This window comes from Trachypithecus francoisi, unplaced genomic scaffold, assembly GCF_009764315.1.
Source record: "Trachypithecus francoisi isolate TF-2019V2 unplaced genomic scaffold, Tfra_2.0 Lachesis_group2, whole genome shotgun sequence".
NCBI lineage: Eukaryota > Metazoa > Chordata > Mammalia > Primates > Cercopithecidae > Trachypithecus > Trachypithecus francoisi.
The window spans coordinates 134,265,769-134,288,109 of record NW_022681465.1 but is presented as its reverse complement, the minus strand read 5'-3'; the positions used below and the strand labels follow the sequence as shown (position 1 = coordinate 134,288,109).

The following is a 22,341-nucleotide window of genomic DNA, read 5'->3' as shown; positions in this document are numbered from 1 at the left end:
AAAGTCACTTCACCTCTCTGAGCCTCAGTTCCTTCGTCTGTAAGATGGGATTTAAAGTGGTGCCAGAGTAAAGAATTGTAAGAGCACATGAGGTAATGTCTGCTAAGTGCTTAGCACACAGAACTCAGTAGAATGTTGTGTTAGTAATCATTATTGATGCCAGTGGACCCCATCGTTGGGCATGGTGCTCTTCTTAGAAGCAGAGCAAGTACATGTGTCCATTCCAAGCCTTATTTCTGATGTCAGCAAAGCTGTTTATGAGGACAGCAGCCATCCCAGGGACACACCTGAAAAGGGGTGGGCCAGCCTCTACATGCTGACCATCCAGATTCCACGACTCCCCATCAGCCTGAAGGAGATGATAACCATCTGTCTTTCCCCACCCTGCCCAGAAGACCAGCTCGGCAGGGCTGGGAAGGACTTCAGACTATATCTTGCGCAGTCCTCTTACCCAGGTAGGATGTAAGGAGAAGAGGTGGCCTATCCAGGTCTCACTAGACCTAGGACTGCATGGCAGTATGTGTAGTATTGAAAGGAGTATTTGGGTTTGATGCTTAGTTTCTCAACTTGCAGGCTGAGAGTCCTCACAGGACTTCAGTTTCCTCATCTGGACAAAAGGCTTAATAACAGAGTCTCTTACCAGGGTTGCTGCAAAGATTAAATGAAGGTTAAACATAATGTGGGCCACAGACGTAATGTCTGTCCTCTCTAGTCCTGCTGTAGTGCGCTTTGACCGTAGCACACTGGAAAGACGCAACACACTGATTTTTGGATTTTCTTTCCATTGTGAAGCTGTATGGAGATGCAGACTTGGTCTGGGGTGCTATTGTGCTGAACTCCTATAACCTCGATAGGGAAGGTACCAGGTTCACGAGGCTGAAGAAGAGACCCAGAGCCAGCAAGTGAGAGTTGGGGTTTGATTGGCGGCTTACATACGGGGAAGCAAGTCCAGTGGTGGCGAGCTGGACAGGAAAACCCGCCCACTGACGACAGGCTAGGACGGATAAGGACACAATATCATCCTTACCTACAGAAAAGGTCCACTGGTGACAGGCTGGACACGATATGCTCCTTACCTATAGTCCAGTCCAGCCGCAGTGGGCTGGACAAGATAACCCAGGGGTGAAGGGCTGGCAGGAAAACCACAACCACTTGCAAACCGCATGCAGTTTATATTCCATCTTCACTTAACATCCTCCCCTTAATGACCTCCACCTGGCAACCTTCATCCACCTCAAAAGTCAGGGCTTCAATCTTCTGTACAGCCCATATTCCATGGGACAGACCAGGGGCTCAGATGTTCCTCACAGACAAGGAACAAGTCTCCAGGTTGGCCACTCCCGGATTCCAGAGCTTGGAACACATATTCAGGTGTGTCTGTCATACAAGGTCATTGTAAGCATATGCTTAAGTTATTGCTACCAGGTGCATTTACCCTACAGGTGCCAGTCTGAAAAACTGATTGGGGCCCTGACTGCCTCTCTGTTGCTCTGTGACCCTCCACTGGTCACTTTCCCTCTCTGGCACTCAGTTTCTTCTTCTTCTTTTTTTTTTTTTGAGACAGAGTCTTGCACTCTTACCTGGCTGGGGTGCAAAGGTGCGATCTTGGCTCTCTGTAACCTCCGCTTCCCGAGTTTATGCGATTCCCTTGCCTCAGCCTCCCAAGTAACTGGGATTACAGGCACACACCACCACACCCGGCTAATTTTTTGTATTTTCAGTAGAGACAGGGTTTCACTATGTTGGCCAGACTGGTCTCCAACTCCTGACCTCGTGATCTGCCCACCTCGGCCTCCCAAAGTGTCGGAATTAAAGGCATGAGCCAACACGTCTGTCCAGTTTCTTCTATTAACAGCACTGTCCAATAGAAACTTAACATGAGCCACATGTGTAATTTTAAATAGTTTAGTAGCCACTTTATAAAGAGTGAAAAGAATAGGAAAAATAATTTAATAATGTTTTTACTTAGCCCAATAATCCAAAATATTATCATTTCAACATGTAATCAATATTTAAAAATCATTAATGAGATTTTCCTTTTTTCTTCTTACTAAGTTTTTGAAATCTGAGTGGTTCTCAATCCAGCGTGATTTTGGCAATTGTCTGGGGGTGTTTGGGGCTGTCAAAACTGGGGTGGGCGTCGGGGTGCAGGGGTGTATGCATTGCTGGCATCTGGAGGGTAAAGGCCAGGGGTGCTGCTAAACATTCTACGAGCACAGGACAGCCCCCGCCACAGAGAACAATCTGGTCCAAAATGCTAAGCGAGCCTGTTTTCTACTTACAGCACATCACGATTCAGATTAGTGGCTAACCGAGTTCTCAAAAGCCACATGCAGCTGGTAGCTACCACATTGGATGGCACAGTTCTATAACCTAAAATCTCTGGACATGTACTTGGAAAAGCAAGTTTTTAAAAACTTCGGTTTTGGTGATTTTGTTTTCCTACTCATGCCGCAATAACTGACCAAAAGAGCTGTGGCTGGGTCACCAGTCGCTGGCTGGCTAAGGGCAGAACCCATCTGTCCCTAGCTGGTTAGACCCTTCTTAAGCCACTCGCCCTCCCCAGCGAGACTGAGCCTGGAACAGACAGTGAACCCTGTTGTTCTTTTCTGGGGAGACAATGCTGCAGGCCCTGCTACCTGCCTGACAGGGCCATTGTGGCTCGAGGAGAAAAGGGCTTTGTCAGGACAGCAGCCGAGGAGCCTGCAATTCAATGGGGCCCTTTATGTCTGTATTGGCGAGATGCTCTGATGCCAGCCCTGTTGAGGCCCAGCCCCCTTCTAGAACAGATGGGGAGCCTGAGGCCCAGTGAGGGTGTGGAAGTCCCTGCAGTGGATCCTAGCCTCCTTCACCTCGTGCCACCGCCCTAAAACATGAGATTCCCCTGACTCTGAAAAAGCCCGTCTCGAAACACAGGATAAGCTCAATATTGCGCTTAACCCCTGACGAGGAGGCCCCTGCCCTGACCCTAAAATTTAGAGGTTCCACAAATCACAAACACACACAAAAATAAATGTATTAAAGAACATATATGTGCATCTGTCTTTCAGGATCTGGGCTCAGTTCTGGCAACTACAATCCGAAACATCCTGTCTTGTGATTTAAAGAGTCAGGCCACCAAGAGACGCCACTATTTAAAGTGTTCTCAACATACACACATGTACGCGCACATACGCACAATATAACTAAGGGAGGTGATCGATGTATTAATTAGCTTAATTGCCGTATCATTTCACGACATACACCTATATCAAATCATTACATTGTACATCTTAAATACATATATTTTTCATTTGTCAGTCATACTTCAATAAAGCAAGGAAGAAAAAAGATAGGATAGGACCAGAGGGAAATACTCCACACGTCTCACCTTATGTCCTTGGAACAAAAGCAATCAAGTGTGAATGCAGTGAGGGTTTGAGGGCTGTACCACGCCGGGTTCAGTGCTGACTGTTTTATAGCACAAGGAGGAGCTGAACAGCAGAAATGCTTAGGGAAGAGAAAGAGAAGTTGAATTCTATTGTCACATTCTCCCTTGCAGGTAGCATGGATGCATATATCTTTTCACCATGAAGTATCACTTCTGAATAGGGCCAATCATCCAGTGTCTTGCTGCTCTGTGTTCAAATTCATACAGTCTTGGAGGTGTTCACCTCTACTTGAATGGTGGTACCACACACCTCCAAAGTTACAGGCGGGCCTGGGCGCACTCACCCGCAGACTTAGATATATTCGTTGGCAACGGCTATGACTTCCGTCAACTAAAGAAAAGAAAATCAAGCTTTTAAGGAATTAAATTTTAAGTTAGTTTTATTCAGAAGTCTTACTGAGGGCCTGTAATCCCAGCACTTTGGGAGGCCGAGGTGGGTGGATCATCTGAGGTCAGGAGTTCAAGATCAGCCTCGCTAACATGGTGAAACCCTGTCTCTACTAAAAATACAAAAATTAGCTTGGTGTGATGGTGGGTGCCTGTCATCCCAGCTACTCCGGAAGCTGAGGTGGGAGAATCTCTTGAACATGGGAGGCGGATGATGCAGTGAGCGGAGATCAAGCCACTGCACGCCAGCCAGGGTGACAGAGCAAGACTCTGTCTCAAAAAAAAAAAAAAAAAAAATAAGTCTTACTGAGGACTAAAGACTGAAGACAAAAGTCTGGGTGGAGTCTTTCAGAGAGGTCTTGCCCCACGGTTCTGAAACAGTGTTTTAGCTCATGGCTGATATACAGGTAGCGGAAGTGCAGTGTGTGCTCAAACATTACATCAAACTTGCTCAGAAGTTACAGTAAAGCCGAACCACATGAAAGACTGGGTGCAAGAGTATATCTGGTTATAGATGACAGAGGCATAGTCACTAACCTTGTCAAACATTATCCTATGTGTAGGAATAGGCAAGGTCTAGGGTCATTTATCTTTGAAGAAATACAGTGTCTCAGCCAAGAGATGTGGGGGCCTTGTGCTCTATCCCGTTTTGTTTTCAAAGCATTTTTCCAGAGAGGTGCACATCGTTACAGAATCAAGGCCTTGTGAAATTATGTGGCAAGTAAAATGAGCAAACGTGGCCTGTTACATTCGCTGTGTCTCACATTTCCCTTTCTCTTTTAACCTCTCCTCTCCCCAACCCTATCCCGACCCCTTGGAGAAGGGGCTGTTGCATTTGACAAAGAAATTGATCCTTATGCAGAGTAAGCAACTTGTTCAAAGTCATCCAGCAAGTTAGGGGAAGCCCCATGCTGGAAGAACCCATCCTTGGAGGCCCAGCTAGAAGTCCGCAAGTAGACAGTGGAGGGTAGTAGCTAGGAGGACAGGGTTGGGGGTCAGAGCAGCTCTGTTTATACCTGGCACCCTCATTCACTAACTGTGCAACCTTGGGAGCAAGTGTCTTGGAGTATTTAAAGTATAGTATTTTCTATTCCTGTTCAAGATGTTAACATTAAGGGAAGTGGTGACAAGTATATGCAAACTCTCTATACTATTTTCGTAACTCTTCTATAAGTCTAAAATTACCTCATGATAAAATTTTTAAAAATAACAGTTTCCTGTAGTCCCAGCTACTCGGGAGGCTGAGGCAGGAGAATGGCGTAAAACCGGGAGGCGGAGCTTGCAGTGAGCTGAGATCCAGCCGCTGCACTCCAGCCTGGGCAACAGAGCAAGACTCCGTCTCAAAAAAAAAAAGATAATAATAGTTTCCTCTCATCCATAGCATGGAAAGAGTAAGGATATCTGTCTCCTAGGAGGCTTCGATGAGACAGTGCCTGGAAAGGGGTTAGCACAGTGTCTGGCCCATGCTGACGACTCTATACATGACAGTTCTTAAAAGCTGCCTCCTCCAGGAAGCCGGTGGCCACCACTGGCAGAACCAATCACTGCTTTCTTAGTAGCCCCACACCCTCACTGCCCAGGAGCAGTTTCTTTCAGTGTAAAATGCCAGGCAGCTTAAGTGGCCACTGACAGCATGAGTTTAATCCTGGCTTTTCCACTTCCTAGCTGAGATCCCCGGCAAGTTACCTGAGCACTTTGTGCCTCAGTTTCCTTTTGGTAAATAATAAAAGTCTGTACATTATTAGGCAGTCATGAAGATTAAATGAACTGGAATTTTTCAGCACTTAGAACTCTGGCCTATAGCAAACTCTACATAAGTGTTTTTATGGTCCAGGTCAGTGTTTTTCTAACTTGCTTTTTACTCTTACCCATAGTAACAAATATGCTTTCCATCACAATGTGTGTATGTGTGTGTATGTAAATAATTTTAAAGTGGCAATTTCAAAAACATTGGTCTCTAAGAGATGATCACACTTTGTTTCCCCCATTAAAATATAAGGTACTTGGGGGACAGGGAATAGTCTGACTCATTTTGGTCTCCAATCACTTCATTTCCTTCTTTCATTTAATTTACCAAGCTCCTATTATCTATTCATTAGACATAAATATATATTAGGCATTTATTAGACACTCACTATGTACCTGTTACCTACCAGCACAGATCAGACCTAGGTTGAATCAGTGAATGGGTAAGGCAAGGAAAGGAGGTCGAGGGCAGAAGGAAGGGAGGAAGGGTAGGAGGCTGGAATGGGAGGAAGGGAGGAAAGGTGGAGGGGAGGAGGGAGAGGGGGAGGGTGGCAGGGCCAGAAGGAAGGAAAAGAAGGAACCCAGGTTCCCAATTGGCAGCAGTACCCACTTCCAACCCCTACGTTGCCACTTCCACCTCGGCAGGAAAGTTGCCCCTTCTCCAGCCATCCAGGGCCTCTGTACTCTTTCACTGGGGATGGAGCTGGGCACCGGTTCAGGCATCGGACGGGCGGTGCGGGGAACCCGCCCCTTCACCTCTTGCCCCTGGCACGGGGCGATGACTCCAGAGCTGGGAGCCTGGCAGCGTCCTCACCCCGGGAAGGCAGGCGCCTCCCTGCGGGCGGCCCGAGCCCTGGGCCCCCTTCCCCCGGGAGTTGCTCAAGACGCCGGGTGACTCCTCCCCGGGGACCCTCCCCTTCTGGGAGGCGTCACTCTCCTCACCCCTGGGTGCGGACCCCCGGCGGCTTCTCGCTCGCGACCCAAGCGGGAGACAAGTCGCGGCCACCTGCTCCGGAGCTGGGGAGCCCGGGCGCCGGGCGCCGTCCGCCCGCGCGTCGGTTCATGTGCCCTGGGCCCCATGGAGCTGCGGGTCAGCAACGCCAGCTGCGAGAACGGTGCGTACGGCAGGGCTGGGGACCAGGCGGGCTCCGCGCTTCGCGCCCTCCCCTCGTTGCCACCCCTCTCCCTCGCATCCTCTCCTCCCAAGGGGGCCAAAGCTGGGGAGGGGGAGGGCCAGCACGAGGTGGCTCCCACCCAGCTTTGAAGATCAGGGTTCTGGCTGAGACTTCACTTTCATCTTCGCAGCTGGGGTGGCTGAGAGGAGGCAGGGAAGGAAAGGATGTCCCTGGGTTGAGATGGGGGGTTAGTTGGGGCAGGCATTTTGTCGACAGCAGACACTCTGAGAGGTGGGGTAGGGGATTCTGTGCTTTTAATGTATAGTTGCTTCAGGTTTTAGTACCTGCGCAGTTGGGCTTTCTCTTTGGGTCAATGGGAGGACTCCGCAGGATGGTCTTGTCTTTGGAAAAGAAAGAGAAAGAACTACAGGAAGGGGTAAAGAAAGCCCGTTGGCTTCCTATTGCGTTCTGATCATAAAGCAGGTAGTGGACTAGGCCCTTTACCTGCATTATCTCACTGAATCCTCTAGAAGGTAGGTAGGTATTATTATTTTACTATCTTGCTATCCCCATTCTAAAGATCCAGAAACTGAGGCTCTGAACAGTTAATAATTTGCTCAAGGTAATACAGTAAGGAAATGGAATATAGATCCAGGGCTAGTGGACAGTAAAACCTCGACTCCTTCCTTGGTGTGGCTCCACTTTCCTACCTTGTCTTGGAACTGCAGACTGTGAGATATCCCTGTTTCTCTAACCTCTTCCCTTCTACAGTGAAGCTTTCAAAGCCAGCCTGTTAGGTGTCTGACTTTGGTTTCCTGAATAAGGCAGGCCATTTTCAGCCTCACCTTTTCTCTGGGCCAGAATGTGTTCCCCAGTCCTAGCATATTCCGGAAGGGATGACAGGAATCATCTGGCCTATGCTCAGAATTGGATTACTTTGGCCATCAGCCCTCTGTCTTTTACTTTTCACTGCAGTGGGAGAATTTGACTCAATGGAGGGTGCTGAGCCCTTGGGTGCTGCAGGCTTTACTGTGATAGCCAAGTCCATCCACAGAGGGTTCTTTGGCTCCACCTGCTAGAGGTGTACCTTCAGGGAGCAGGGGAAGGGCGTGGGGATGAGTTTGGTCTTCCTCTCAGGAGTCACCTCCCCTAACCCGTGTCATCCCAGGCTCTGGCTCATTTCCTGGGCCCAGGGAACTCCCCAGATTCAGCTCTTAGGCAAGGAAGGCTGAGCTGGAGAAACAGGAATGAGCAGCACAGAACAAGTCTGATTAGGGACTGAGATGCCTCTTGTCTCATCTTCCCTTGATTGTGACACGGGTTTTGGAAAGAGAGATCTCACACTGCAAAAGACACATGAATGTGCCCTAGTGGGTGCCGGATCCAGATCTTTCACCAGATGTTGGGGTGACCTCAGCAAGCCCTTCCCCTTCTTAGTTTCCCCAGCTGAAAATAAGAATTTAGGCTGCTTTCTAAGGGCTCTTCAAGCTCTGTTATTCATGGGTCTGTGTCATGGAAGAAAGGTCAACATTGCCCTTAGTCTGTTCCACCAAGATGCCACTCTGCACTGCAGATGTGCCAGAGCCAGAGCTGCTTGACCATGGACCTGGGGTCCCTTCCAGGCACTGGCTGGGAGTTGTAGGTTGGTGGGAGGGATAGTTGGTTAAGGCTTACATCCTTGGCATAGGGACCTGGGCCTTGGTGACACACAGCTTGAAAAAGGCTACCTCCAGAGGTCACAAACTCAGATGCCTACAAAGGCCAAGCAAATGCCAGAAATTACTGAAAGGAGCCAGATAAGACTCTTGGGGAACTGCAGAAAGTATGTCCTGTTTTAGGGGCAACACTGCCCAGCTGCAGCCAGTGGTTGCCTTAGAAGAGGGCGTAATATGGTGAGCAGGCCTGATTTTTCACCGTAGCCTCACACCTGAATTTTCATGGAAAATCTCCCAATTTTTAAATGTCAATGCCTCTTAGGGCCAGGCACGGTGGCTCACGTCTGTGATCCCAGTGCTTTGGGAGGCTAAGGCAGGAGGATAGCTTGAGGCTAGGAGGTCAAGACCACCCTGGGCAACACAGCGAGACCCCCCCATCTCTACCCAAAAAACAAAAACAAACAAAAAGCCTCTTAGGAGGCCAGATGCTACCTGCTTTATTGAGGTGTGTGGTGGTTAAGAGCATGGGCTTTGGCATCAGATAAGCTTAGAATCTGACACTGGCTTCACTACTTAGTACCCATGTTTTGGCTTTGGGCAGGTTACTAAACTTATCAGAGCTTTGGTTTCTTCAACTAAAAGCCTAGAAATGATTGTCATGCCTGTTTTCAAGTGGTCACTAGTGACCCTCCTGGAAAAGCCCAGAGCAGAGGACCATGTGAGTGGTGGCACTGGAGAATTACTGGCTATTCTTTGCCGTTTCATTGAACTAATGTACTTCTTCTGACTGAGGGTCTGCCCCTTTGCCCATGTTTGTATCTGGCACGTGGTGGTACAAATTTGTTCTGGTCATGCAAAGAAAGCCCCTAGCTAGAGTGAGCACTCACTGAACATTATTATTTTTGGATGGAGGCACAGTATATGCGTATAGCGCTGCAGTAGCAGAAGCACAGGATTTGAAACAGTGGCCAATTCCAATATTTTAAAAGTGTGCAAAAGTCCCCAGTGTGACTCTCTCACCATGGTCTTCCCATCCAGGTTCCCTGCTCCACCTCTACTGCTCCTCCCAAGAAGTCCTGTGCCAGATTGTCAGTGACCTCAGCCCTGAGGTGCCCAGCAATGCCACCTTTCACAGCTGGCAGGAAAGGATCAGGCAGAACTATGGCTTCTACATCGGCCTAGGCCTGGCCTTCCTGTCCAGCTTCCTCATCGGCAGCAGCATCATCCTTAAGAAGAAAGGCCTCCTGCGACTCGTGGTCACAGGAGCCACTAGAGCTGGTAGGTTCCTGGGCCAGGAGAGGATGGGGCACAGGGCAGCTGAACCCTCACAGGGGCCAGGGCTGCAGTCTAAGAGGATGGCCTCAGCGAGATACAAAAGGCTCATTGTCAACCCTGTCTGGAATCCCACCTGCCAACAGGATTAGGGTTTAGGGTTAAAAAGGAAGGTCTCCAAAAGGAGGTCTCAGTTTAGAGAGCCAGCAGGAGGACTTCCTTTAGAATCCAATTTCCTGAGACCTTCATGGTGTGTTTATTAGAGGAGGGAAGGGACAAGTCTCAGGACCAAGAGTCAGATACTACGGGTCTGGTCTTGGTCTTACTTCCTACCAACGTCATCACAGGCAAGTCACAGCTTCTCTGCAAAATGGAAATAGCTACCTCTGCTGACAGCAATGTCAGACACTGGTGTGCCCTCACTTGCCATCCAATTGAGCTCCCTACTGGGCTGCCAGAAAATAGTGAGGTCTCTGACCCCAAGGGATTTGCTTGTTTGGGAAATAAGATGTTTTTCTGTGAAACAGTGCTTAAGAAAAGGAATCCTGTACAGAAGGACTCGTTCATTTAATCACCATTTATCGCATGCCTGCTGTATGCCAGGGACAATGCCAGACATGGGGATTCAGTGTCTTCATGGAATCCTCAGTCAAGTGGAAGAGACAGATGAGTCAGTAGGCAGTTGTTTTATCATGTGTTAAGTACCATCATGGGGAAAACACAGCCTGCTATGGGGGAATATTTTGGAGGGGTGTGTAAAGCCCAGACTCAGGAGATTAGGGGAGGTTTTTCTAGAAGAGATGATCTCTAAACTGAGACCTAGATGATGAGGAGACAGCAAGGTAAAAGGGGAAAGAGGGAGACAGTGTTCCAGGCAGAAGGGATAACATGTGCAAAGGCTGAGAGGTGAGAGAGCTTGAGTGATATTAGACATCGAAAGTCATTCAGGATGGCAGGAGCAGGAGGGGTGCATGGTGAGCGAAGGGCCAGCTCATGAAGGGTCTTGTAAACGGAAGCACAGAGCCTAAGTGCAATTGTTAGGTGACTGAAAGGTTTTAGGCAGGGGAGTGACACAGACTAATTTGCAATTTGAAAAGATCCCCGGTTGCTGGGTGAAGAACGGATTAGGGGACAAGCCTGGAGCCTGGGAGACCAAGTAGGTGAGCGAAAGGACAGAACTTGGGCCCGGAAGATGGCAATGGGAATGGAGACAAGTGGCGGATTCCAGAGCTAGTTTTTGAAGGTAGAGCTTACCAGCTTTGATACAGGTTGGCTTCAAGCAAGGGGGGGTGGAGGAAGGAGTCAAGGATGACTCATGCTTTTGACTTGAGTAACTGGGGAGATGAAGGTGCTATTTCTTGAGATGAAGAGCGTCGAAGGAGGAACAGGTTTATGGGAAGATGATGCATTCAGGTTTGGACATGTTCAATTTAATGTTTCTATGGGATATTGCACTTTGGAAGCAGACTATTAGAGTTCTAATTCTGGCTCCTCAATTCCTGGTGATTCAATTCTGGGCTAGAAAAGTATCCATTTCTATGCCTCAGTTTCCTCATCTATAAAATGGAGATAAGAATAGTACCAGCCTGAAGGGTTATAAGAAAACGCAACATAGTTAGAGTCATACCTAGCACAGAGTAGCACTAGGATTGGCATTACTGTTGTCTCAGTCAGAGGTCCCCACAGTTAGAGGTACTAGTGCAAACACTAGCACTAGTACTGGTATTACTGTTGTCTCAGTCAGAGGTCCCACAGTTAGAGGTACTAGTGCAAACACTAGCACTAGTACTGGTATTACTGTTGTCTCAGTGGGAGGTTCCACAGTTAGACGTATAGGTCTAGAGCCCATGTGGGCTGGCTGCAAAATGAACAGCTATAAGGTGCAGGGATGAAGCCGGGAACAATGGCCTTTGCTATTCCACCCTTCACTTCTAGACAAGTGTTCGAAAGGCCAGAGAACTCCCAGAGTGCCAGGGAAATTTCTGCTTGTGCTCAGAGAAGGTATTATCGACCATTCAGAATGACAGCTTCCCTGAAATAGGTTTTTTTTCTCCAATCTGCTATTTCAGTATCTTCGGTGATTTCAACCCTTAGAGTAGAATGCTCTCAGAGTTCTTAACATTTACAGGAAATTCTGACCTTTTTAGGAACCCGATGGAAACAAGAAACCTTTTCCTTAGAAAAGTGGGCATTCCCAAAAAGCAACATAAGATTTTTGGATTTGTACGAAACTGCCTTAAACCCATCTATCATCATCCATCATTATCGTCATCGTTGTTGCTAATGTTATTGAGTATTGACTATGTGCCAGGTCCTGAACAAAGCAGACACAGTTCCTGGCTTTGCAGAGCTTCCATTTTACTGGGTGAAATGTCATAAAATAAGAAGATCAACTAAAATTATAAACAACAATGCCATGAAAGAGAAGAGCTGCGCAGTAAGAGAACCCCAGCTGGGTGCAGTCACTCACACCTGTAATCCCAGCACTTTGGGAGGCTGAGGTGTCAGGATCATTTGAGTCCAAGAGTTTGAGACCAGTCTGGGCAACATAGCGTGACCCCATCTGTACAGAAAAATTTTTTAAATTAGCCAGGCATGGTGGCATATGACTGTAGTCCCAGCTACTCAGGAGGCTGAGGTGGGAGGATCCCTTGAGCCCAGGAGTCTGAGGCTTCATTTAGTTATGATCGTGCCACTGCATACTCCAGCCTGGGCGACCAAGCGAGACCCTGTAGTGGGGGAGGGAGGGAAGGAAAAACGTAAGGAAGAAAGGAGGGAGGAGGGAGGGAGGGAAGGAAGAGAGAGAGAAAGGAAAGAAGAAAGGAAGGAAGGAAAGGATGGAGGGAGGCAGGGAGACAGGGAACTCCAACAGGAAATAATAGAAATCAGGGAGTCAGGGATGGCATCGTAGGGGAAGCAACAGTCACACAGCAACCTGTAGAGTGAGTGTAAGTTTAGGCAAATATTAGTAGGAAGAGTATTCTGGATACAGGGAAAGCGTGTGCAAAGGCCTCGAGGTGGAAAAGAGCTCATCGTTTTTGGAGAACTAAGAGAGAGGAGAAGAGTGGCAGGAGATGTGCTTGGACAGGTGAGTAGAGCCAAGACTATGCATGGTCTTGTTAAGGATTCTGGTCTTTATCTTGAGAGCACTCAGAAGCCATTGGTTAGCCATAAGTTGAGGAGTGACATAATCTGATTTGCATTCTTTTTTTTTTTTTTTTGAGGCATAGTCTCACTCTGTCACCCATGCTAGAGTGCAGTGGGGCGATCTCGGCTCACTGCAATCTACGCCTCCCAAGTTCACGCCGTTCTCCTGCCTCAGCCTCCCAAGTAGCTGGGACTACAGGCGCCTGCCACCACACCTGGCTAATTTTTTGTATTTTTAGTAGAGATGGGGTTTCACTGTGTTAGCCAGGATGGTCTTGATCTCCTGACCTTGTGATCTGCCTGCCTTGGCCTCCCAAAGTGCTGGGATTACAGGTGTGAGCCACCATGCTCGACCCTGATTTGCATTCTTAAAAGACCACTGGTTAACATGAAAAGAAAAATAGGTTATTAAAGGGTCAAGAGTGGAACTACAGTAACTATGAAGGAGGCTGTTGCCTCAACCTGGAGCAGGGATGACAGTGCCTTGGTGTAGCGGGTAGCAGTGGAGTGGACACATGCGAGATGCTTTTTGGAGACAGAGTTACCAGTTGCAGAAGGAGAGAGAGGAGTCAAAGAGCAGTTCCCTGGTTTCTGGCTTAAGCAACCGGATAAATGAGAGTGCCACTTACTGTGTTTCATTTGGCAGGTGGGTGGGGAACATTTAAAACCAAGAGCTCCACTTAGGACAGAGATTGAGATTCCTGTGAGAAATCCAAGAGGAGATGTGAAGTAAGCAATTGGATATATACCTGGACTCAGAAGGAAGGTCCAGGCTACACATACAGAGGCAACAGATATAGATGGTATTTAAAACTTTAGGAACAAATGAACCCACCCAGGAGAAGGCCCAGAACCAAGCCTCAAGGAGCAGCCCTTAGAGGCCGGGAAGTGAGCAGAGAGTTAGGAAAGGTGCCTGAGAAAGTGTGGCCAAGTTCCATCCTAACTTTGTGTCCATTCCCTCCACAGTGGACGGAGGCTTCGGCTACCTGAAAGATACAATGTGGTGGGCTGGATTTCTCACCAGTAAGTGGGTTGTTTGCTACTAGTAACAGTGGCCTATTGATAGCAGGGCCAGAGACAAAGGGAGGGGTGGGTGGGGCATTTTTGTCTCTAGTATGGCAAGTGTCCATCTGAGGCCCAGATTCCCAGGGGAAAACCTTGACAACCTTTGCAGGGAGAATATCTTACCCTCAAAGCCAGTCTTCATCCATGAAGCGTCTACTCCCCGAGAGGTTTGCACACAGCTGGCAACAAGGAAGGTGTATTTTCTTTATAGCTTTAAACATAGCTCTATAGCTCTGTTGGTAGTGGACTCTTGACTTTTACATGGTAGAAGCTGGAACTCCTAGGCCAACTTCCCCCAGTCCACAGGCAGTTAATGTGTTGGCCCACTTAGAACATAGCTGGTCCGTTACTTAAAGTTTGCCCAAATTTGCATACTCCCACATTTCCCCCACTTTCCACCCATCCTCTCCTGCTATCAAACCCTGACTCTTTTAGGTGGAAAATTAACCAGGTTTCTATTTGTAATCCCCCTACATCAAGTTTTGATCCCCATCTCAGCCAGAGCTATCCCAGTGACGATCTCCTTTTAAAGGGGAGATCCAGGTCATTCTCTATCAGCAGAGAGATGGAAAAGACACTTTTCCAATAACCACAGCTATCACATATTGAGGGCTTACTATGTGCTAAACTTTCTAAGTATTATCCTGTATATTAACTCAGGAGTTTACAAATTGGAAAACTTGGATGGAGAGAAAAGACTTGCCCCCTTGGGAATGTCAGATTTTTCTTTTCTTTTTGAGATGTAGTTTCACCTTTGTTGCCCAGGCTGGAGTGCAATGGCACAATCTCAGCTCACCACAACCTCCTCCTCCAGGTTCAAGTGATTCTCCTACCTCAGCCTCTCAAGTAGCTGGGATTACAGGCATGCGCCACCATGCCCGGCTAATTTTTTTTTTTTTTTTTTTTTTTTTTAGTAGAGATGGGGGTTTCTCCATGTTGGTCAGGCTGGTCTCGAACTCCCAACCTCAGGTCATCCGCCTGCCTTGGCCTCCAAAAGCACTGAGATTACAGGCGTGAGCCACCACGCCCAGCCGGGAATGTCAGATTTTTCTAATCACCTGCTTGTAGTTCTAGACTCTTCACAATTCCCCTGGAAAAGAGGGGTCCACGGACCAATTGGTACCTGGAGAATCAATAATTGTAACTGTTTCTTCCTTTGATAATTAACACTTCCTAGAATTTAAATTAAAGATCTAGTGCAAAATACTGGCAGTCCCTGAGACAAATTTGTGCCTGGACTAGAAGCCACGAGGCCTAAAGAACAAGAGGGCTTCTACCCCATAAGCATGTCATGTGACCTTGGGCTCAGGGCCTTAGCTTCACCATCTTCAAAATGGAAGGATCCGATCTGGATAGATTGGGACTGACGTTTGATCAGACTCTCCAGGGAGAGAGCGTACGGATCAGGATTTTAAGGAATGCTGGTCTGGGATTCTCCAGCTGGTTGCACACGGAATGATTCGTCTGGAACGGAGATGGTGCTTCTGCACCATGCTAGCCTCTTTTCTGTCTTCATTTCCCAGTGGCTGCTGGAGAAGTTGCCAACTTTGGAGCCTATGCATTTGCACCTGCAACAGTCGTCACGCCTCTGGGAGCACTGAGTGTCCTCATAAGGTTATTGTCCCCTCTCTAGCCCTCTCTTATTCTGTTTCGTTTTCAGTTTGTTGAGGCCTGGAATTGCCAAGTGGGATCGACTGCCAGTTGGCAATCAGGGACCTGGGTTGGTCTCAGCCTCCAGAAAGAGGCAGTGTGCTGTTCAGAGCTATAGACCCTGGGAATGTTTGCTGCCACTTGCCCCAGCATCCCCTTGACTGACTGGGTAATAGAGAGGCAGGCCAAGCCCAAACCAGTTGGAAGGGCTTCCACCATCAACAGGCTGAAGGGTGCATGCCAGTATTTTGGTGCCGCGATTAGATGCAGCATACAAGTTAAGAGCATGTGCTCCGGATTAACGCTGCCTTAGTTCTAATCCTCGCTCTGCCACTTAGTAGTTTTGTTACCATAGGCAAGTCATGTAAGCCACTTAGTCACTCAAAGCCTCATTTTTCCCATCTGCAAAATGAGGATGCCAATAATACCTACTGGAGGCATTGTTCTGAGGATTGAATGAGATAATGCACAGAAAATGCATAGTACAGAGCTGGTACCAAACAATAACCACGGCTGTCACATAGTGAGAGCTTAGTATGTGCTGAACAGTCTGAATGTATCCTGCGTATTAACTCATTTAATCCTCACAGCATCCCTAGCTGAGCCCAACAGAGGTTAAGCAACTTGGCCAAAGTCACCAGGTTCTAAGAGGTCAGGCAGGATTCTAACCCAGGCAGTCTTAATTCGAAAGTCAGTGGGCTTCATTGCCTCTCAAGTAAACACTCAACAAATGTTTGATAGTTTTAAAAATAATTGACACTAAATGTCTGTGCTTTCCACTGCCCCCTGAGCTACAAACACAGAGCCAGCTCCTCTGTGGGGGTCCTGGAGCCCCATCTGAAGGAGACCAACCTTGGCCTAACCTTGGAACGCTGGTAAATCCTAGCACACCACACCCAGTACCCATCATTTGTTTTACTGTCTTGATGAAAATTTTGCAACATTTGCACACTCAAAAACCAAATAGAACTCATACTGTACAACTGGCCTGACTCATGCTGTATAACTGGCCTAACACAGCTGATGTAGCTGTGATACCATAATTGCATATCTGATTAGTTTGCAAATTCCTACTCCGGGGAAGCTGGGAGAGCCATGAAATCCTTGTGTGTGACCCCTGCCTGCATGAATAATCTCTTGAATGGGACATTGTGGCCAAAATGTATTTGGTAGTTTCAGAGGAAAGACGGAAGACTGACAAGAGAGCTTAGATATCAATCTCCTCTCTCCTGACAACTTGAAGCAGGATTTTTTAGGCTAATTGTGTCCCGAGACAGCCAATAGGTTTTTACCCTAAACTAATGCCACCTTTGTGAAGAGACAGAAGCATGCCCCTGAGATCATATGAGGCTTGCCCGTGATTTTTTTCCCTTCCTTTCTCGCCTCTGCTGGCTTGGCTCGAGGATGTGAGGGGAATGGAAATCATGTCACCACGGCGCGACAAGGAACTGGAGATAATTTGCCCAGAAATTGAAGACTCAGGGAAGTCACAAGGATCCTCTTCAATGAGGCATAGAAGAAAACCCATGAGCTTTATAATTAGAAAGGACTCAAGCTGAATTCCTGGTTCCACTACTTGCTAGTCATTTAAACTTGCCAAGTCATTTTACCTTCTTTGAGATTCAGTCTTCTCATCTATCAACTGGATAGTATATTTCACTTTGCAAAGAATTGTGAGATGCTAGTGAGGTAGACAGGAAGTTCCTAGCACCATACATAGTAGGTAATAAATGCCTAAGATACGGTACCTGTGATTGTCACTGAGGTTGTTTATATTGGCTTATATAAATGAAAGAAATAATAGATTTGTTATGGATGACCAGAGGAGCAGAGCTGGAGCAAAAAATAGAAATTACCAGGAGGCATAGTTTTGGTAAATGATTAGAGCAAATCTACAACAGCCTCATTTGGCTTGTGAAGGGGTGGGCTCTCTGCCACCAGAGGTGTCTATAAGCCAAAGCTGAAAGCCATCTGTTGGCAGTGCTAAGAGAGGATGTGTCCATTGGGCAGGCAGTGTGACAAGAGCATTTTGAAGTGTTCTTCCAACTCTTCTGTTTGGGAATACCTTCAATCTCTAAAATGGTAGAAATTCACCTGCATTTCTATTCCTCCAGCACATATTCTAACACTCCCAGAAATGAGTTTCTATATAAACCATTTTTTTGCCCCCCCTCCAGGAGAACTGAGGGTGGTGGGAAGCACAGACATTTTGTATCAATTATTTTTAAAACTACCAGACATTTGATGAGTGTTTACTTGAGTGGCAACGTGGCATAGCAGTTAAGCCCCCGACTCTGGAATTAGACTGCTTGGGTTAGAATTCCGGCCTGGCCTCATAGAACCTGGTGACCCTGGCCAAGTTGCTTAACCTCTCTTGGCCTCAGCTAGGGATGTTGTGAGGATTAAATGAGTTAATACATGAGATACATTCAGAATGTTCAGCACATACTGAGCCCTCCATATGTGACAGCTGTGTTTATTCTTTGGTACCAGCTCTATACTGTGCATTTTCTGTGCGTTATCTCATTTAGTTCCTGAGAACAATGCCCCCCCGCCCCATGGATATTATTAGCATCCCCATTTTGCAGACGGGGACAATGAGGCTTAGGGTGGTCACATGACTTGCCCATGGTAACATAAGTTTTTTTGGAAGAAAAACTTCCACGTGAGAGAGTAGTGAGTTCTGATCTGTTGTTCTCTGGGAGTGCTTGCTCAGGCCCAATTTTTCTTTGGGACTCTGGGACACGCATATCGGCTCTAATCCCCTTCTCCCATTTCCATGTGCAGTGCCATCCTCTCCTCATATTTCCTGGGAGAGAGTCTGAACCTGCTGGGGAAGCTGGGCTGCGTGATCTGTGTGGCCGGCAGCACAGTGATGGTGATACATGCCCCTGAGGAAGAGAAGGTCACCACCATCATGGAGATGGCTTCCAAGATGAAAGACACAGGTAGACTCCAAGCCCCCAAAGAGCAGGAAAATACTGGAGGTTGAATGCCCCCCACTGCCCCATAAAAGGTCAGATTGGGCCGAGCGCGGTGGCTCACACCTGTAATCCCAGCACTTTGGGAGGCCGAGGTGGGCGGATCACGAGGTCCGGAGATTGAGACCATCCTGGCTAACACAGTGAAACCGTGTCTCTACTAAAAATACAAAAAATTAGCCAGGCATGGTGGCAGGTGCCTGTAGTCCCAGCTACTTAGAGGCTGAGGCAGGAGAATGGCACGAACCCGGGAGGCGGAGCTTGCAGTGAACCGAGATGGCGCCACTGTACACCAGCCTGGGCGACAGAGGGAGACTCAGTCTCAAACAAACAAACAAACAAAATTCAGATTGGGTTCTGACCATCTCAGGTGCTGCCACCTAGAGGAGAAGGCAAGCTAAAGAAGAAATGTTAATGGGCTGGTACTTGTTAGCGAGGGAGGCTAGCTTAAAGGCTTCCAGGCCTGGTATGTATGGGTACCGTTAATAAGTGTTTATTATGTGCCAGGCACTGTTATGAATGCTTTATATACATTATCTCACTGAATCCCACAAAACAGCTTTATGAGGATGATCCTATTGTTGGTCCTCTTTTACAAATGGGGAAACTGAGTTCTTGGGGGTTTAACAACCTAACCAAGTTATTAGAAAGTCATGAAGCTGGGACTGGAACCCGTGTTTGTCTGACTCTAGAGCCCATGATCTTAATGCTACCTCCCACTGCCATGAGTCTGGGCCCTAGACACAGCCTGCACCCTCCATAGCTGGGTGATCCTTCTCCCTCTCCTCCTGAAGGGTTCATCGTGTTTGCTGTGCTTCTGCTGGTGTCATGCCTCATCCTCATCTTTGTCATCGCCCCACGTTACGGGAAAAGGAATATCCTCATCTACATCATCATCTGCTCTGTGATCGGGGCCTTCTCCGTGGCTGCTGTCAAGGGGCTGGGCATCACCATCAAGAACTTCTTCCAGGGGCTGCCAGTTGTCAGGCACCCGCTCCCCTACATCCTGTCCCTCATCCTGGCACTGTCCCTCAGCACTCAGGTCAACTTCCTCAACAGGGCACTGGACATTTTCAACACCTCCCTAGTGTTCCCCATCTACTACGTGTTCTTCACCACGGTGGTCGTTACCTCGTCCATCATCCTCTTCAAGGAGTGGTACAGCATGTCTGCTGTGGACATTGCGGGCACCCTCTCGGGCTTTGTCACCATCATCCTGGGCGTGTTCATGCTGCATGCTTTCAAAGATCTGGACATCAGCTGCTCCAGCTTGCCCCACATGCACAAAAACCCACCCCCTTCTCCCGCTCCAGAACCCACTATCATTAGACTGGAAGACAAGAACGTCCTTGTGGACAATATAGAACTCGCCAGCACCTCATCGCCAGAAGAGAAACCCAAAGTATTTATAATCCATTCTTGAAGCTTGGAATATGTGAGTGAGAGGATGAGCCCAGTGGTACAGCCTGACCTCCCAATTTCAAAACCACCTGGTTATTTTCCAGTGCAACTGTTACCAATGGGCTCTCTTTTCTTGAGAAGTTCATTTATACCTCATCACTGTTTCCAGGAGAAACATCTCTACCCAAATAGCAATGGTGGCAGAACTTCCTGGAAACAGACTCAGTGACCAAATACCCAAGTTTACATCAGTGCCTGCAGGTCCCCTGGACCTCCCTTCTCCTTCATTCTTTCGGTGCCATCTCTATGCCATTGGGAAGAAGGTGGAATCTGACCCATTGAATGTAGCACAGTCCAAGGAGTTCACTGAGATATTGGTCATTGGGAGTTCCTTTACACCAATTCTCCTCCTGAGACGGAATCTCCGTTGTTGTTGTTGTTGTTGTTTAGCCCAAGGATGACATAGAGGTGGCTCCCAGAGGCCCAAAGGGCTATTGGCCATGCCTCCCTATCTAGAGCTGACAGGGACACGACCAGTGTAAAATATCCTGTTGCTCCTGTCACTTCCTCTTTGGAGGCAGAAGCAAGACCTCAGCTGACCTTCTTACTGTGAAAGCCACTTGATGTCTCAGGGAAAAATGTCAACCAGCTCATTCCCCGAGCACTCCAGCCTGGCAGTCAGCACCTCGGTATCCACCCAGTCCATCCCACCATCACCCCTTCCCCCTCTACTTACATCCTAAGGAGTCAGTCACTGAGACATAAAGGCAGTAATCGCAGAACTGGAAACAAAACAATAATAGAACCACAGCCAAACTCTGGTGGCCAAACCCAGTGTTTTCATTTTGTCTTACTCTGAAAAGGGAACAGTAAATTCACTGCTTCAAAGTGGCCTGGCTGCCAAGCTAGAATTTGGCAGAATGCACTTTTCTATTCCTCAAGGAGTCAACCAACTTATGATCTGGGGAGGTGGGAAGAGGATGAGGAGCAAAGTTGGGATGTGGCAGAAGACAGTCCCAGGCTGTCTGGATACTAGGGGCTAACTTTTTTGTTGACTCTGGTGCTCATCCAGGAACTCAGAAGAAAAGAACTCAGGGGTAATTTCTGAGCTGCAGCCTTAAAGGCTTGGACAGTGGGATCAGCTGTGAATCTCAATGGCCAAGTGGAGGTGCAGACTTGGCATGGGATGCATTCTAGCTGCTGGCCAGATTGCCACCGAGTCCCCCACTCCACTGATGAGCTGTCACACTGGGAAGTAGCGTGCCCTGACTGTTCCAACACCACCTGCTATGGGGAGTACCTTTGGTCCCTTCACATTTGGCCAGAGGCATACAAAAAACCAGAGCAGCTGGAGAGAGAGATAATTACTATTCCTTCCCTTCCCATCTCTTTTCTAGCCGCAAGAGTGCGGGGGTTGGAGAAGAACCATTAGAAAGGGAAATTAGTGGGCTGGTATATCTGGAAAGAGGGAAGACTTTGATCCTCAGCCCCAAGGTTGATGCAGGGCCTCCCCGGTGTGACTCTACCTGCACTCTGTGTTTCTATCCTGTGCCCTAAGTGGGCCAAGCCCAGGTAAATTCCTGCTGGCCTTGGAGCTCCAAGGTTTGGCTGACCAGCAGACTGGCTCCTCACTCTTCAGCCTCAAATCCCCAGTTTTTGATGAATGTGGATTTCCGTCTGTAATTAAAAGCAATGCAACAACTTGGATCTTGAGAATGGCAGTAAACTGAGGGCCCTTAGAGTGTGGTCTGCAGGATCAAGAATAAAGATTTCAGATTATATTTATTTGATACTTGTGTCTTGACCTTCCTTGAGCATGGAGTGATTAAACTGTTTTTTCCAGTGCTGGAAGGACAGTCTCCAATCTCTGAACGAATGTGACTGCCAATAAAGCCCCTACCGTGTCTTTGATAGTTAACACCTTTGGTAGAGTGGGAAAGATAGTTTTTGAAATGGAGTCAGTTGAAGACAACTCATCCCTAGTTAACACCTGAGCCCTTACCAGGCATAGTAGGTGCTTCCTGTGAATTCTCTCTTTAATTCCTCACAAATCCTCAAGTTGGATATGTTTTTATTCCCATTTATAGATGAGGAAAGGAACTCAAAGAGGTTAAATCATTGCCCAAGGTCACACAGCCAGGAAGAGCAAAGCCGATATCTGGTTCAACCACCAGGCGTCATGCATCTCTCCAAGACTAACCTTGCTCCCAATTGTATAATTTGTTTTGTTTTTTGTGTTTTGAGACAGGGTCTGGCTGTGTCCCCCAGGCTGGAGTGCAGTGGTGTGATCATAGCTCACTGCAGCTTCAAACTCCCAGGCTCAGATTTGGTAAAGACGAGGCCTTGCTGTGTTACCCAGGCTGGTCTCAAAACTCCTTTCCTAAAGTGATCTTCCCACCTTGGCCTCCCAAAATGATGAGATTTTAGGCCTGAACCACTGTGCCTGGTGCATAATCTGCCACTACTTTATTCATTTATTTTCTTGTGATCTG

General features: G+C 47.8%; 1 protein-coding gene across 1 annotated transcript; it reads left to right on the top strand.

The window, feature by feature from the left end:
• The first annotated feature begins 181 nt into the window (after window positions 1-181).
• On the top strand, window positions 182-21,639 carry NIPAL4 (NIPA like domain containing 4). The gene is given in 10 exon segments (XM_033181563.1): window positions 182-462; window positions 713-794; window positions 6,352-6,519; window positions 6,521-6,595; window positions 6,597-6,678; window positions 9,372-9,611; window positions 13,719-13,775; window positions 15,341-15,431; window positions 18,255-18,415; window positions 19,243-21,639. Coding segments are annotated over 10 exon segments (1,866 nt in total). The 3' UTR covers window positions 19,872-21,639.
• Window positions 21,640-22,341: the final 702 nt, after the last annotated feature.